General features: G+C 41.8%; 1 protein-coding gene across 6 annotated transcripts in view; it reads right to left on the bottom strand.

Moving 5' to 3' along the window:
* Nucleotides 1-15570, bottom strand: part of RPRD1B (regulation of nuclear pre-mRNA domain containing 1B) — an 86143-nt gene that overhangs the window by 48014 nt on the left and 22559 nt on the right. For 5 of the 6 annotated variants that reach the window (XR_011531083.1, XR_011531082.1, XM_008517428.2 and 2 more), the window contains 2 exons: nucleotides 15403-15529; nucleotides 9201-9376 (listed from right to left, as the gene is read on the bottom strand). Coding sequence is in view for 4 of the 6 variants with exons in the window: in XM_008517428.2 (XP_008515650.1) it covers nucleotides 9201-9376; nucleotides 15403-15529 (303 nt within the window). In the remaining 2 variants the exon portion in view is untranslated. Of the gene's footprint in view, nucleotides 1-7536; nucleotides 7623-9200; nucleotides 9377-15402; nucleotides 15530-15570 lie in introns of all 6 variants that reach the window. The other variant, XM_008517431.2, reaches the window with a different exon arrangement.

The raw sequence follows: 15570 nt of genomic DNA, 5'->3' as shown, positions 1-15570 counted from the left end.
ATCATATGAGACATCAGGAAGAAGTGGGATGTGTCCACTCATAATCACTATCCAGACCCCAAGAATGCTCAGAAGGCTACCAGTAAATTTTTGTTGAGTTAAAATTTGCAAAGTTATTCTGCTTAAAATTCTCAAAGTACTTAATGACTGGATTAAAGCAAGAGAGCTGTCCATACTTTTTCCTAAAGATGCTTAAAGGATATGAATAAAGAAGAGAATAAGGAGGCTTGCAAAATCATAATGAGAACCGGCTGGCACCATCACTTCTTCACCTAAAGCATGACACACCTTTGGGAGCTCATGGACTTGGTTTGCAAAGGTTTTTTTTGGTAAGGAAGGTTCACACCCTGAGCTAATATCCATTGCCAATCCTCCTCATTTTTTTTTTTTCCTTGGCTTGAGGAAGATTAGCCCTGTGCCAATTTTGCTCTGCTTTGTATGTGGGATGCCTCCACAGCATGGCTAATGAATGGAGCAGGTCCTCACCAGTGATCCGAACCTGAGAACCCGGGCCCCTGAAGCAGAACACATGGAACTTTAACCACTCAGCCACGGGGCCGGCCCCCTGCAAGGGTTTCATTTTGACTCCTGAGTATAACCATGAACATTTTTGCCCTAACCACAGAAAAAGACTCTTTCTGATCTTATTTCAAGTCCCACAATTTCTATAGAGAGAGAAACAAAGTCAGAGATGTAACTTCCAAGATTGCAAAGTATACCACAATCCAATTTTACTTTCTTCAAAAATCACAACTTGAAGTGAGAGGAGAAGGCCCACCTTAACAGTAGTAGGAACGTTCATACAGATCAAAATAGATCTTTGCTCAAAATAACATGTACGCATTGGGGCAAACAGACACTTAGATGCTAGAGCTTAAGTTTCTGTAATCTGAATCCTGCTCTCAAAGTTATACTCTTAAGACAATGTTAAAATAAGAAGTAGCTGCTCTTTTCCTGCAGCTGTTTCAAATGTAAACAGCTAACTAAAGCCCAGAAGAAAGCCCTATTTGTCTAACTAAACTATTCAATATTTAGTCCTTCATAAAGCAAAGATTAATCCTTAACTTGGAGATACATATGTCTTCTACCTGTCTGTCTATCTATAAAATTCAATGAAGTTCAACCCAACATACGGTCTCTGAACTCCAAATTACTCACAGAACCACACAAGTCAAGCAAAGTCCCCACCTACTGGAGGGAAACCTGGGGGAACAAAGGCTCCCATATCAAAGCAGGAATGAAAAAGCAGTGAACAAGCACGGCCTGCTATGTGGGGAAGGATGAGTACAGGCCCCCCAGGACCACTTGACCAGTGTAAGCAGACTGACCTTCTCAACAACTGTTCTAATAGCCCATGGCGCTGACAGCACTGCCAGCCAGGGGAGGAAAGAATTACACGCTAAGGAAGGGCAGTGAGTGTAGAGGACTGGTGGGCAGGTGGGGCCAGGTCAGGCAAGGCCGTGAGAGGCAACCCTAGGCAGGGCCTCTCAGCTCCCAGGGGAGCACAGCAGAGCATCACCAGCGTCAGAAGGTCACGCTTCTGGTACTCAGTGGCATCATCTGTGACCCTGACCTGCTCATATAAACCCTGAGCTTTGTTTTCTCATCTAAAATGAGGATTAGATCACCTGCTCCCATCTGCCCTTACTATAATGGCTTTGATCATTATGGGGAAAGGGGAGAACTTACTCCAAAGTTGACAAAAAAGCTATCTCCACCTACTGAAATGAATGCTTCTAACCATCTGCAGCCTGCAGGGAGGTGGAGAACACTGCCAAAAACAACAAACAGCCATCAGTTTGGTTTAGTACCCCTCAACTATAGCCAAAGAATTTCTCAAGGCGTTATAACCAAATTACAGAGTCACAAGGCAATGTTGGATTCTGGGCCATCTCCCCCTTCCCAGCTGTGTTGTCTTTAGTAGAAGGCACTACTCCCGAGTATTCATTACAGCCAGGGAGGGGGTGCCAAACTGGGGAGAAACAGCAGCGGCCCTAAGTTCAACGAGCCAATTTCTCCATGCACACACCCCACCCCACCCTCCCAAGCAAGAGCATGCATAGTTACAGCGAGGAGGGTACTTAGAACCTTGGTGGCAGAGTGGGCTCTCTCAAAATTTAGAAGGTTTTCTTGGAGGCCATTCTGGAAAGCTTCAGCCAACTATTTTAATCCCGACACACAAGATGTCTTTTCTCTAAAACAAGATTCTTGGGGATTGCCGAAATGATTCAACTTTGGCTACTGTTCTGTGTAGGATGTCTTCCTGCAGTTGATCTTATGGAATCAAATTTAAAAGAAATAAAACAACAACAAACAAAACACATACCTGATGGAAAGTTACCAAATGTCTGCCTTGGATTCTATTCCTGGTCTGCAGCTAACTCCATTCTCTGGGTCTGAGTTTCTTCACCAATTTGGAAGTCAGACTACACAATCTCTAAGGTTCTGTCCAGCTCAATAATCCTGTTAATGATTTTATCTAGACATCTAGGTGTCTCCGTGCCACTTCACTTTGAAGAGAGAAGGCGGCTGTCATGACAGTGCCCCAGGGACTTTGTTGAGTGCACACACATAGGCACTACTCGCTTATACCTTCTAGAGGTGGGGGTATACATTGCCTATCGAAAGGCAGCATGTACTACTGTCCTCTACTGTGATTCCCTGATACCTATGGCACCTAAACAGGGCCTTTGTAATGTCAAGTGCATCAGTAAGTGGTACTTTAGCACACTTTTTTATATTCTGCAACAGGAATTAAAGACGATCTAAATAGGGGCCAGCCCGGTGGCGCAGCAGTTAAGTTCGCACGTTCCGCTTCTTGGCGGCCTGGGGTTCACCGGTTTGGATTCCGGGTGCGGACATGGCACTGCTTGGCAAAAGCCATGCTGTGGTAGGCACCCCACATATAAAGCAGAGGAAGATGGGCACAGATGTTAGCTCAGGGCCAGTCTTCCTTGGCAAAAAGGGGAGGATTGGCAGTAGTTAGCTCAGGGCTAATCTTCCTCAAAAAAATATTAAAATTAAAAAAATTAAAAATAAAAATAAATAAATACATAAATTAAAAAATCGACAAAAAAAAAAAGAAGATCTAAATAAATGGAAAGAAATCCCATGTTCATGGATTGGAAGACTTAAGATGGTTAAGATAGCAATAGTCCCCAAAGCAATCTACAGATTTAATGCAATTCCTATTATAATTCCAGTGACCTTTTTCGTAGAAATAGAAGAGCTGATCCTCAAATTCACATGGAATTGCAAGAGGCCTCAGATAGCCAAAACAATGTTGAAAAAGAACGAAGTTTGAGGACTCACATTTTCCAATCTTAAAACTTAATATGAAGCTACAGTGATCAAAATAGCATGACACCAGCATAGGATAGACATATAGATCAATGGAATAGAACGGAGAGTCCAGAAACAAATCCATACATCTCTGGCCAATTGATTTTTGAAAAAAGTACCAAGCATTCAGTGGGAGACAAGAACAGTCTCTTCAACAAATGGTGCTGGGACAACTGGATATCTACAGGCAAAGAATAAAGTTGGTCCCCCATCTCATACCATATATAAAAATTAACTCAAAATGTACTAATGATCTAAATATAAAAGCTAAAACTATAACCCTAGAAGAATACAGGAGCAAATCTTTACAACCTGAAATTTGGGAATGGATTCTTAAATGTGACATCTAAACACAAGCAACAAAAGAAAAAACAGACCTTGGAACTCATCAAAACTAAAAATTTATATGCTTCAAAGAGCATTATTAAGAAAGTGAAAAGACACAGAATTGGAGAAAATACTTGCAAATCATGTTATCTGATAAAAGTCTAGTATCTAGAATAGATAAAGAACTCATAATTCAACAACAACAAAAAACCCAATTCAAAAATGGGCAAAGAATTTGAGTAGACATTTCTCATAAAAGATAACGCAAATGGCCAATGAGCATATGCAAAGATGCTCAATGATTAATCATGAGGGAAATGCAAATCAAAATCACAATGAGATACCACTTCACATCCACTAGGATGGCTAGAATTTAAAACAGTCAGGCAGTAATGAGTGTTGGCGAGGATGTGGAGAAACTGGAAGCCTCATACATTGCTGGTAGGAATGTAAAATGGTGTACCCACTGTGGGAAAGAGTTTGGTGATTCCTCAAAAAGTTAAACATAGAAGTACCACACGACCCAGGAATTCCACTCCTAGGCGTACACATAACCAAGAGAAATAAAAACATACGTCCACACAAAAACTTGTACACGGGTGTTTACAGCAGCATTATTCATAATGGCCAAAAGGTAGAAACCACCCAGGTGTCCATCAACAGATGAATGAATAGACAAATTGTTGCATATCCATGCCATGGACAATTCAGCCATAAAAAGGAATGAAGGGGCTGGCCCAGTGGTGCAGCAGTTAAGTTCACACGTTCCGCTTCTCGGCGGCCCAGGGTTTGCCAGTTCGGATCCCGGGTGTGGACATGGCACTGCTTGGCATGCCATGCCATGGTAGGCATCCCACATATAAAGTAGAGGAAGATGGGCACAGATGTTAGCTCAGGGCCAGGCTTCCTCAGCAAAAAGAGGAGGACTGGCATTAGTTAGCTCAGGGCTAATCTTCCTCAAAAAAAAAAAAAAGGACTGAAGTACTGATACATGCTACAACGTGGATGAACCTCAAAAACATTACACTTAAGTGAAAGAAGCCAGACACAATTATATGAAATATCCAGCATAGGCAAATCCACAGAGACAAAAAGCAGACTGGCGCTTGCTAGGGGCAGGGAGGAGGGGGGCATCAGGAGCGACTGGTTAATGGGTATGTAGTTTTCTTTAAATGAAATGTTTCAGAGTCTGATGTATGTGGTGGGTGCACAATACTGTGAATGTACTAAACACCACTGAAATGTGTAGAACTTTAAAACGGCTACTTTTAGTTCTATAAATTCCACCTCAATTAAAAAGATACCTGCAGATAGGAACACATTTCCCCAGAGCTCTTCCCTGGTTAGCATATAATCTGTGTGTGTACCATGTGGCATGTGTACCACACAGGACTGTCTCCTTTCAGTTTTAGACTGCTGACAGCCAAAAAACATAATATGAATGAAAATAACTGATATGTTAAGGTGGTAAAATTGTGAGTACTTGCCCCTTTTTAATTTTTTCCTTCAATGCTTGTACAAATAGATTCCCCCCTCTCTCTCTCTTTCACCTGCCCTGATCACTCAATCACTCAGACAGCACCCACCCACATCATGCTTTATCCAAACTGATGAGACAGGAACTCTGTCTAACCCATGCTGGTTACAGCTCTTAAGCTTCCAGCAGTCGCCAGGGTAACAGGCACCTCTGTCAACCAGAAACAAACCTTCCCTTTGCCCTAAGAACTGAAGTTCAGAGGTTGTTCTGGTACTTTCCCCTTCACCTTTCTGTATTAACCTTCTATGTTCTCCACGTTCCTTAACCGCTAGGCTGCTATCTGTTTCTTCAACATGCCTTCTTTCGCATTTCTGGGTTTTCTCAAGTTCATGATAAAAGCATTACAAACAGATTTTAAGCAGCTCTCCCTCTAACCCTCCCTGGAGTTTGAGGGAAAGGTGGTAGGCCAATGTCAACCATAACACCCAGAAGTAAAAGGAAAAAAAATCATTTCAAAATGAATCATGATTCTACTTAAAGGAAAAAAAGAAAAGGAGCACAAAGGAGCAAACCCACAGGAATTTCTATCAAATAGTCACTTTTCTTTACAACCAATAATTAAATCAGATTCGTCAACCACTTTTCACGCAACCTAAAAAAAAATTCTTCATAGGAAAAGATTACATCATGTGATGAATTCCACTCGCAGAACAAATATCTACTGAGGAACAAGTATGGTCCTGGCACCGTAAGAGCAGTCAAAGAGCACACAGTCTATGGAACTCTGGAAGACCCACTGAAGGCGCTGTGGTGTTCAGAAACTGCCTATGCATCTGACAATCCCCTTATGTTTTCAACAAACATCCGACCAAATTATAATGTTATATTAACATTTTTAATTATTTCTTGGTCTATTTCAACTTAGACATGAGTTAGTAATTCCCCCTACTTATAACATTTCTCACATCCTATTTTAACTCCTTGTTTGCTACTGTTTCTCCCCAAGCAGACTGTAGGCTCCTGGAGGGAGCAGGGTACATACATCTCCTGACTGGTGTGGGCTTTGTTGACGTCATGAATGAAAAAGCAGCTCCGTAAAGAGTGGAGAGCTGAATTCCCACTGCTGGGCTCTGGACCTCCCTCCCACACCTTCTGTCCTTTGTCTTTCTTCACACATCTGTCTGTTCCCCATTTATAAATATATTTCTCTTCTTCAATTGCTACTTCCTTTTACAAAAAGGCTTTATTGCCTGTTGGGAAGTTTGGACTTAACCTTAAACCACAATCCGAACTGCCAACTGTCTCCTTCATCTGCATTATACACAATCCCTCAGTTTGGTTTTCTGTTCACCTATGCTGTTTACGCCAGAGTATGACTTCCTTGAGGACAGAAACTCAGTCTCTTTCTGTGAGCTATAACTTCCCTCTCCTATATCCCAGAGTCTAAATCATCCTGGGCTCTTAATCATACCAATCCCTATCCCAAAGTTCAGAAGACACTGAGAAATCTAACATAAAATTCTCAAGTGTTATGTAAAGGAAAACTTAAAAAAAAAAAAAAAGAAAAAAACCTTTGTATTAACAAACAAGAACTCTGGGAAGAAAACAGACTCTCAAGCAAGTAATGACATTTCCAGAGTTATAAGAATTCTATGTATTCATACACTCAAGGCAACAAAAGGACTAAAAAATAAAAGCAGATTTCATTACCATTCTGATGTGGCAGTTTTAAAACAAGAAATGGTAGTGTTAAAAAAAAAAGGTAGACTTTACGTACTGCCCTCATGAATAAGACACTTCTGGAGGATTTGTAAGAATTCATAGTAATAACGCAACTGTCAAGTGGCATATACTTAGTAAGTTTTACCATCACCATAAGGATATAACGGAATAAGACCAGCCTATTATGGGATATGAGAGAAAAACCTTAGATCCTGGAGAGCAGACTGCTCACATTTTTAGCAAATAAATAAAGATAAATAAATGGATAAATAACTAAAGCCATCTCTCAACATCTTATGTTGTATCTAGTCATTTGCTTTTTTAAATGCAGCAAATTTAGCTCCCTTTTTACAATAAATGGTTTTGCTCAAGAGGCTGAGAGACACGGTTTGGGGTAAGAACCTTTAGTTCAGAATCTGTACTTTCCAGTGGTGGGACCCTCCTGTTCTGATTCTTAAGCAATGGAATTCCAATGTCCAGGTGACTGGAAGAATTTGGACCGAAAAGCTACAGAAAAGCCTCAAATCTCTGAGCCACCTCTCTTCCTTAATGACCTCTCGTGGCATCCAGCCAACCCCTGGTTCGACAGAAACCAGAATGATCCCCCAAGAAATACAGGGAGGAAAGTGCAACCATGAGGAAGTGAAACAAACAGTTAATCCACTCACCAACCCAATCTCCTTCTCAAAGACTCTGTCCTCTATGGTAGCTTGCCACATTCCACCCAACAGCAGCTGCTCATGATAATCAATGCCTGACAGATCAGAGAAAGCCCTTAATGTGTCGCCAAGGGGCAGTTCAACAGATGGCATGGTGACTTACAACCAGAATCATTAATTACACTCTCTTATTAGTCCCCGGGCACAGTGCTGAAAATGCTTCCTCAGTGAAAGATGAGCATTTCAGATAAATGACCGTCTGGTACTGCCTGTGAAGTTCCCTTTAGGATTTCTGGTCAGTGTTGATTTCTAAAGCTAAACCACACTATTTTTACAGTTATTTGCCATCTACCAATTTCAAGCTGGCTAGGAATGTGAAGTTCCTACTACCACTGCCCATCATAGCTCCTATAATCATTGCAGGTAAGGATATGGTAAAAAGAGCCCCCTTAAGTCAGTTGACTGTGTTGTAAGGCAAACACTGTAATGTCAGCCACAGGGCTGGCTCAACTTTCCCTTCCTCTGTGCCAGAGAACATGTTCCTGGGTGCAGGGCAGTGGGGTGGGGTCTAGGTAGAAGACACACTATCCCCTCCTCCCTTATCGACTCTGCTGTTTTGTTTTGTTTTTCTGTGTGTGAGGAAGATTGGCCCTGAGCTAACATCTGTTGCCAGTCTTCCTCTTTTTGCTTGAGGAAGATTGTCACTGAGCTAACATCTGAGCCAAACTTCCTCCATTTTTTGTATGTGGGTTGCCACCACAGCCTAACTTGAAGAACGGTGCACAGGTCTGTGCCTGGAATCCAAACCCACGAACCCTGGGCTGCCAAAGTGAACTTAACCACCATGCCACTGGGCTGGCCCCCTCTGCTGTTTCTTTTAATATGTGATTGGTTCTCTAACTCAAAACTGCCCTCCCCTCCCAAAACACTGGCTGCAACTGCTCTCTGTCTCTCTTAAGAAAAGGGCAAACACTACTGAAAAGGAAGCCTAGCAGCTTGAGGCAAGCAAAAGTCCCCAGGTATCCACACTGCTGGCTCTGCTAGCCCAAGGGACTAAGCACTGGGGTTAAACCACCACGCACTTAATTAAAAAGCCAAACAAACGCAGGGTTAGAAACCAGTTCTGAAGCCCCTTCCCAAGGTCACTGAGACTAATGTGAACTCAGGGTAGAAATTAGTTCCTTCTCACAGTTTGAGAACTGGGTTCCACAAACATTACTGTGAAATTTTAGAACTGACTGCAGACAGAGCTTGGAGGCAACTTCACATGGATACGAGTCAGAAATACAGCTCATATAATCCTGAAATTTTTAAGCATTTCCCAAATACTATGGAATAAACACTGTTTGGTTTCACTGACCTCCTGTTCTTTTTGTACCTCAACCTACAAATTGTTTTTTTAATGTGAGTTCAAACTAAAGCAAGGTTAAGATCCTAAATGCTGTGATTTAAGAGTTGTTTCGTACATTCCAATTTGTTCTTTCTCGGACATATAAAAACACGACTTCAATTTTCAACTAGATTCAAATAATTACAATAACTGATGGATGTTCTCATCTCATAAATTTCTTAAAAGACAAAAATGTGTTAGTAAAGGCATAATAAAAATCTCCTAATGTGGGCTACAGGAAGGGAAACATGGGAAGTCTGGGTCTGCCCTGCAATGTACTCACTTCTAGTTTTTTCTCCTTTTCTGACAAAACATCTTTCTGGTTCTGGGTGTACTCCACCAACATCCGAGCCAGCTGGCGCCGGTCTTCCAGTTCTGCCGCCAGGCGCCCGTTATATTCTGCTAGCAACAGACATGCTTCATCTACTGTTTTTGAAAGACGTTCAGCTGCCTCTTTGTCTAAGTACAAATGAGACCAAAAAATAGAGACAATATACAAATCACACAGGCACGATCACAAACATTTCTGGGGGAGGTTAACAGCTTCTGTCCTAATGTACAAAGTCCAAGAATAAGCCAGAATCTGTGGATGAACAATGGACTGGCTCATCGAGAACTCCAAAGGCACTCACTGCTGTCAACAAGACAGGACATTTCTGAATCACCTGGAGTGAGGCAATTGTACAAGGAGGGGAACCTGGCAAAGGATTTCTAAATGTTTATTCCTGCAAAAGCTCTACAAATAAAACAAACAGAAAGATATTTAAGGTCAGATGTGAAATAATTTCTCCTTGCCTCTGAGAATTTCAAAAGTGCTCCCATTCAAATTATTTCATTATGTATTCTTTTCACATTCCTCTGAAATACAAAGCAAGCACTCATTACTTGAGTGTGAAAACTAAAACAAAAAAAACTATACAACAGGTTTGATATCATGTGGTTGGCTGAGGAGCTGGGGACTCAAGCCAGGTCTCTAAATCAGACCTATAGGACTCTACCTCTTAAACTATGGAAGCCTGGAACCTGGGGATGAGCTCTCTCCTTTCGTTCAGCAAAACAGAGGGTCTAATAAGAACAGAGGCTTTCAAATGCTTCTGAACATGACCCGCAGTAAGAAATATACCTTATATAAATACATACGAAACTAAAAGCAACAAAAGCGTCATAAAACAATCCTTATCCTAACATGTGCAAAGTGTTCTACTCCTATTCCATTAAGAGAAATATGTTGGTCATTACCAGACCAATTTCATGTCCAATTAATGGGTTGCAACTCATTGTTTAGAAAAAACCTGTGCTGAGGTATCTACATATAAGAACGAGTATTCTTGGAAAGAAGTGGTGAACAAGGCTTAACATTAGGAAATGAGAGGAAGAGATAAAATGACAATTCGTATTTAAATTAATTGATATAATTAATTACACATGGGTGGTGGTGAGATTAGAACTTTATATATGTATATCTCATTTTAAAAAGGCCTTTAAGGATCAAGAGTAGATGTGTGCTTTCAAACAAAGTGCACCAGAAACTCCAGTAGTTCTGTGGGACAAACTAAAAGTGAGTTACACAGTGATATAGATATGATGTCCCTATGATTACAGGTTGTCAGAGGCGAGAGACCTCAGCATTCTAACAGGTAATTCAGAATTCCCAACAGTTTCTGTGTTTGGCAAAATGTCTGGCATTTAGATGTCTTCCTAATGTGAACACTGGGAGATGAGCTGCTGAGGGATTCCAAATTAGGTCTGATACCAAAGATCAGGCGCTTCTGTCCTCTTCTGGGATACGGAAACAAATAGATGTTCTTGGTGAAGGAGATGGAGTGAGCCAAACAGAATACAAAAGAAAGAGATGACCTCAGTTAGAGAGGGTAAACAGGACAGCAAACCTATTCCTCTACATGGCGTTACAGTCTGGGAACAAGCTGCTGGGGTGGTTAGCTGGGTTTTAGCTTTGTCATTGCTTGACTATACGATTTTTTAAAAAATGGTTAATTCATTGAGATGTTTGAGTGTGTGTGGCAAAAAAAATTAGTGTTTTCCTTGCCGTTCAAGGTTTCTAAAAAATCAATTCTCACCCTGTAAGAACTTGTTCAAGAGAGAGAATTCATTCACACAATTACAACCCAGCAAAATAACTTGTAACAGTTTGATGAGCTATAGAAAAAATGCAGTCACAATGTAGCAGCAAGATGCTGCTTTGGAGAACTTACCTGTGGCTGTCCTCACACGCTCTGCCCTCCAAGTTACACAGATGAGTGGCGGTGTGCCTTTCGACCAGCCCTCCACTTGTGCACAGGCATTCCACCCCCTCTTTCTTCCTTCAAGATTCAGTTTCTGCGGCTGTCCCCTGTGCTTCCCCATGCCTCATCAATTTCTCTCTCTCCTGAAGCATGACCATCAGCATACAAACATGCTCTCCAGCTATTCATCCATTTCCCTGCTCCCTTTACAGCAGAACTCCTTAAAAAAGTAATCTATACTCCTTGTAACCCCCTCCTCTTCTACCATTGTCACTAAACCAACTCCAATCAGACTTTTATATCTAAAATCTTCCAACTGGCTTAACAAAGACGTGGTCTCCTATCGTGTGCCCAACACTGTTCTAGGCTCTCAGAGTCAGCAAGGAACACAAAGGACAAAAACTTTCTATCCCCAAGGAGTTCATATTCTCAGGTAGGAAGAGAAACAATATACTGTATTTTACTTATTTTTCAGCTAAAGATAAGAACTATAGAGAATGGGGCTGGGCCGGTGGCGCAGCAGTTAAGTGTGCACGTTCCACTTCGGTGGCCCTGGGTTCACCGGTTCAAATCCCCGGTGCAGACATGGCACCGCTTGGCAAGCCATGCTGTGGCAGGTGTCCCACATATACAGTAGAGGAAGATGGGCACGGATGTTAGCTCAGGGCCAGTCTTCCTCAGCAAAAACAGGAGGATTGGCAGCAGATGTTAGCTCAGGGCTAATCTTCCTCAAAAAAAAAAAAGAACCATAGAGAAAAATAAGACAGAGAGAAAAAATGGGGCACTGAGAGGGAGGATTACAATTTTAAATAAGGTGACCAGGGTAGGCTTCACTGAGGTGATACGTAAACCAAAGCCCGGAGGAAGTGAGAACAAGCCATGTGACTCTGGGGAAGATCATTCCAGGCAGAGGGAACACCAAACACAAAGGCCCAGGAGGGGAGAGTGCCTGGCCAGGAGCCCCTATGACTGGAGTGCTTCAAGTAGAGGGAGACACGAAGCAACTGCCACTTTAACAGAGCATTCTGGTTACTATGTTGAGAAGAGAATGATGGCTGGGGTGGGGACAAGGAAGCGGGGACACCAGGTAGGAGGCTACTGTAACAATCCAAGTGAAGATGGTGGTAACCCACACCAGGTGTAAGGGTAGAGGTGGTGACAAGATGTCAGAAACTAGTTTTGGTCCTGCTCAACAGAAATGATAAAAGGTCGTTTATGGAGATGGGGAAGACCATGAGAGAAATGAATTTTGGAGGTAAGATGAATATTTGGTTTGGGATAAAGTTTAAAATGTCTTTTGAGACATCCAACTAGTAACACTGAGCAGGAGGCTGGATATATGGGTCTCAAGTTCAAGGGAGGGGTCAACATTAGAGATGTAAATTAGGGAATCACTAGCATAAAAATTGTTATTGAAAGTCATCAAACTGGATGAGAGGAACCGTCACTGAAACTAGCTAGAGAGGAGAGCTAAGTGCTCAACATTAAGAGGTCAAGAAGAAGTGAAGAAACTAGCAAAGGAGACTGAAAAGACATGGCCAGAGAGAGAAGAGGAAAGCTACGAAAAATGGGGTCCTAGTCTCCAACGCTGCTGTAACAAATTACCACAAATTTATTGGCTTAAAACAACACAAATGTATTCTCTTAATATTTATTGTTGTGGCCCTTTCCTCTATCTTCAAAATGCACCACTCCCCAACTTCTGCTTCCACAGTCATATCTCCTTCTCTGACTCTTGTCCTCCCATCTTCCTCTTTTAAGCCCTGTGACTACACTGGGCCCACCCAAATGAAACAGGATCATCTCCCCATCTCAAGATCCTTAACTTAATCACATCTGCAAAGTCCCTTTTGCCATGTAAGACAATATACTCACAAGCTCTGGAGATCAGAACATGGACATTTTCGGGGGGTCATCATTGTGTCTGCCACATCAAGTGAGAAAGTATTCTCAGGAAGAAGAAATGATTAACTGGGCCAAATGTTACTTAGGTCAAGTTAAGATGACCTCAACTTAAGATTAGGCAAAAAAATCACAATTGAATTCAGCAACATGGAAGTCATCACCAACACTGATAAGAAGAGTTTCAACAAAGTGGAATCAAGAGAAAGAGAGCAGGGAAAATGGAGACAGATGAGCAGAGGCAATCTATTTAGGATAGGATGTTTTGCTATAAAGAATAGAGAAATGAGGCAGTTGCAAGATGAAGATACGGATCAAGAAAAAAGTTTTTCCCATATGGGAAAAAAATACCTGGTTTTATGCTGTTGAGAATGATCCCGTAAAGGGAAAAAACAGAAAATGAAGGAAAAAAGGGGAGACCTATTGGAGCAATGTCCTTCAGTAGATGAGAATGAACGGGTCTAACAATCAGGGAGAGGGGCTGGTTTAGAAAACAGCATGTTCTGCCACAGAAATAGGAAGAAAAGTCAGCCAATGTGTCTTACTTGTTTTTCCCAGCCACATTCAGCTGTGCGGGCACAAGAAAGGAAGAGATGAAAAGCTGGACTTAAGAATGGTGGTTACCAGGGGCTGGGGGAGGAGGAACGGAGTTGTTGTTACTTAATGGGCATAGAGTTTCAGTTTCATAAGATGAAGAGTTCTGGAGGTTGGTTACACAACAACGGGAATGGACTGTTAACACTACTGAACTGCACACTTCAAAACGGTTAAGATGGTAAATTTTGTTATGTGTATTTTATCACAATTAAAAATCAAAATAAGTAATTAAAAAAAGCCAATGAGAACTTTAGGTCAGTGAAAACAGACAAATGAAATCATACACATTGCTAGCTTTACATTAATTGTTTCCAATTTTTGCGGCTTGTGATTCTGACAGTAAGAATAAATGTGGTGGTCCTTACAATAATAATACACTCATGCACCACATAATGACACCTCCGTCAATGACAGACCACATCCCCACTGTCAAGTGACACATGACTGTAATAAAAAACTTGGATTTAACCAGGAGAAACACTGGATTTTTGCCAGGAGGCTACAGTGAAGGGGAAAGAGAGGAAAAGGGATTGAGGGTATATGTGAGATAGTGATTACAGAGACTCTAGGCTGAGCAAAGAAGAAAATGAGGACATAAGGAGAGTGAAGGCTGGGAAAATGTGGAAGGATCAATAGACTATGGGATCAACGACTGTTAAATCCAGTAGGGTTTCAGCGTTGGAGCTGGCGAAGTAGATGAAATGAGCCGAAATGCTTCTTATATGATGTAGAAGGCCTCCGTGTTGAGTTCTCCAACTAAGCACGCTCCTGACTGAAGGTCTTTACAACTACTGTCCCCTCTGTCTGGGTGGCACTTCCTTCCCTCAGATATCCTCACAGTGTGCTTCCTAATTTATCTGGGCCTCTGATCAAACAGCATCTCATCAGAAAGGCCTTCCCTGACACCTTTAGAATAGAACCTCCTTCAATCATTCTCCATCCCACAGCCCCATAGTACTTTTCTTTTTTGCACTTAACCCCTGAAGGAACGTGGAAACCAAGGGCATCTGCCACACAGTGTACCTCAAATATTTGTTGAATGAAGGAACTACTTCAGGAACAACCTTGATTTCCCTCAGATGGATAGGGAGGAAATTAGTGAAGCAGCCAAGTCAAGGAAGAGACCAGAAGGGGAAAATGGTGGCCCTCAGAAAAAGTGAACAAAACGTCTGAGCTTTTGTAATGGGAAGAACATAGGCTTTGCAGCCTAGGTTGGACTCCCAAGATCCACTATTTGTGTGACCTTGGGCAAGACACCGAACTTCTCAAAGCCTCAATTTCCTCCTATGCAATATGGGGATAGACATTCACCAATCTCCAAAGATTATCAAGAAGAGTAGAAATATTTCACACAGAGCATACTCTATAAATATTAGTTCATGCTTCATTTCTTCAATTTCACAAGCATAAAGTGGGAATAATGTCAACTGCCACTCCCTGTTTAATTGGGGGTGATCATCAGGAGGGTAAAATGACACTAACAATACATACCTGGAGTTCTTGCCATTGAAGGCACTATCATCTATGGGGTGTGTCAGTGCACAGTGTATACATCACACAGTGCTGAATCATAATTTTTTTTTCTTTTAGTAAAAAGGTCGTGAGTTTAATGCCCTCTCCCTCAGCCTCCTGCACATACAGTTTGCACTGTTTTCAACAGACCATACTTAGCATGCCTGGGGTTTGATGCATTAGAGATATGTTCCTGTTCCCTCACCTTTTACCCAAACTCTATCTTCTCACCTGTTATTTTTTCCAATAGAGAAACATCTTGCACTTCCTGGGGCAAAGAAGCAATTTTCTGTCGGACAGTAGCATCCCCCGATGCGGCATTTTCCAGGTCCTGCAGAGCTTTGATGAGTTCCTCAGTCTGGACGAAGAGAACACAAACAACACTATCCAGTAAGACAC

This window comes from Equus przewalskii, chromosome 21 (assembly GCF_037783145.1).
Source record: "Equus przewalskii isolate Varuska chromosome 21, EquPr2, whole genome shotgun sequence".
In the NCBI taxonomy this organism is placed as follows: Eukaryota; Metazoa; Chordata; class Mammalia; order Perissodactyla; family Equidae; genus Equus; species Equus przewalskii.
The sequence above is the reverse complement of the archived record's forward strand: the minus strand, read 5'-3'. Positions and strand labels throughout refer to the sequence as shown.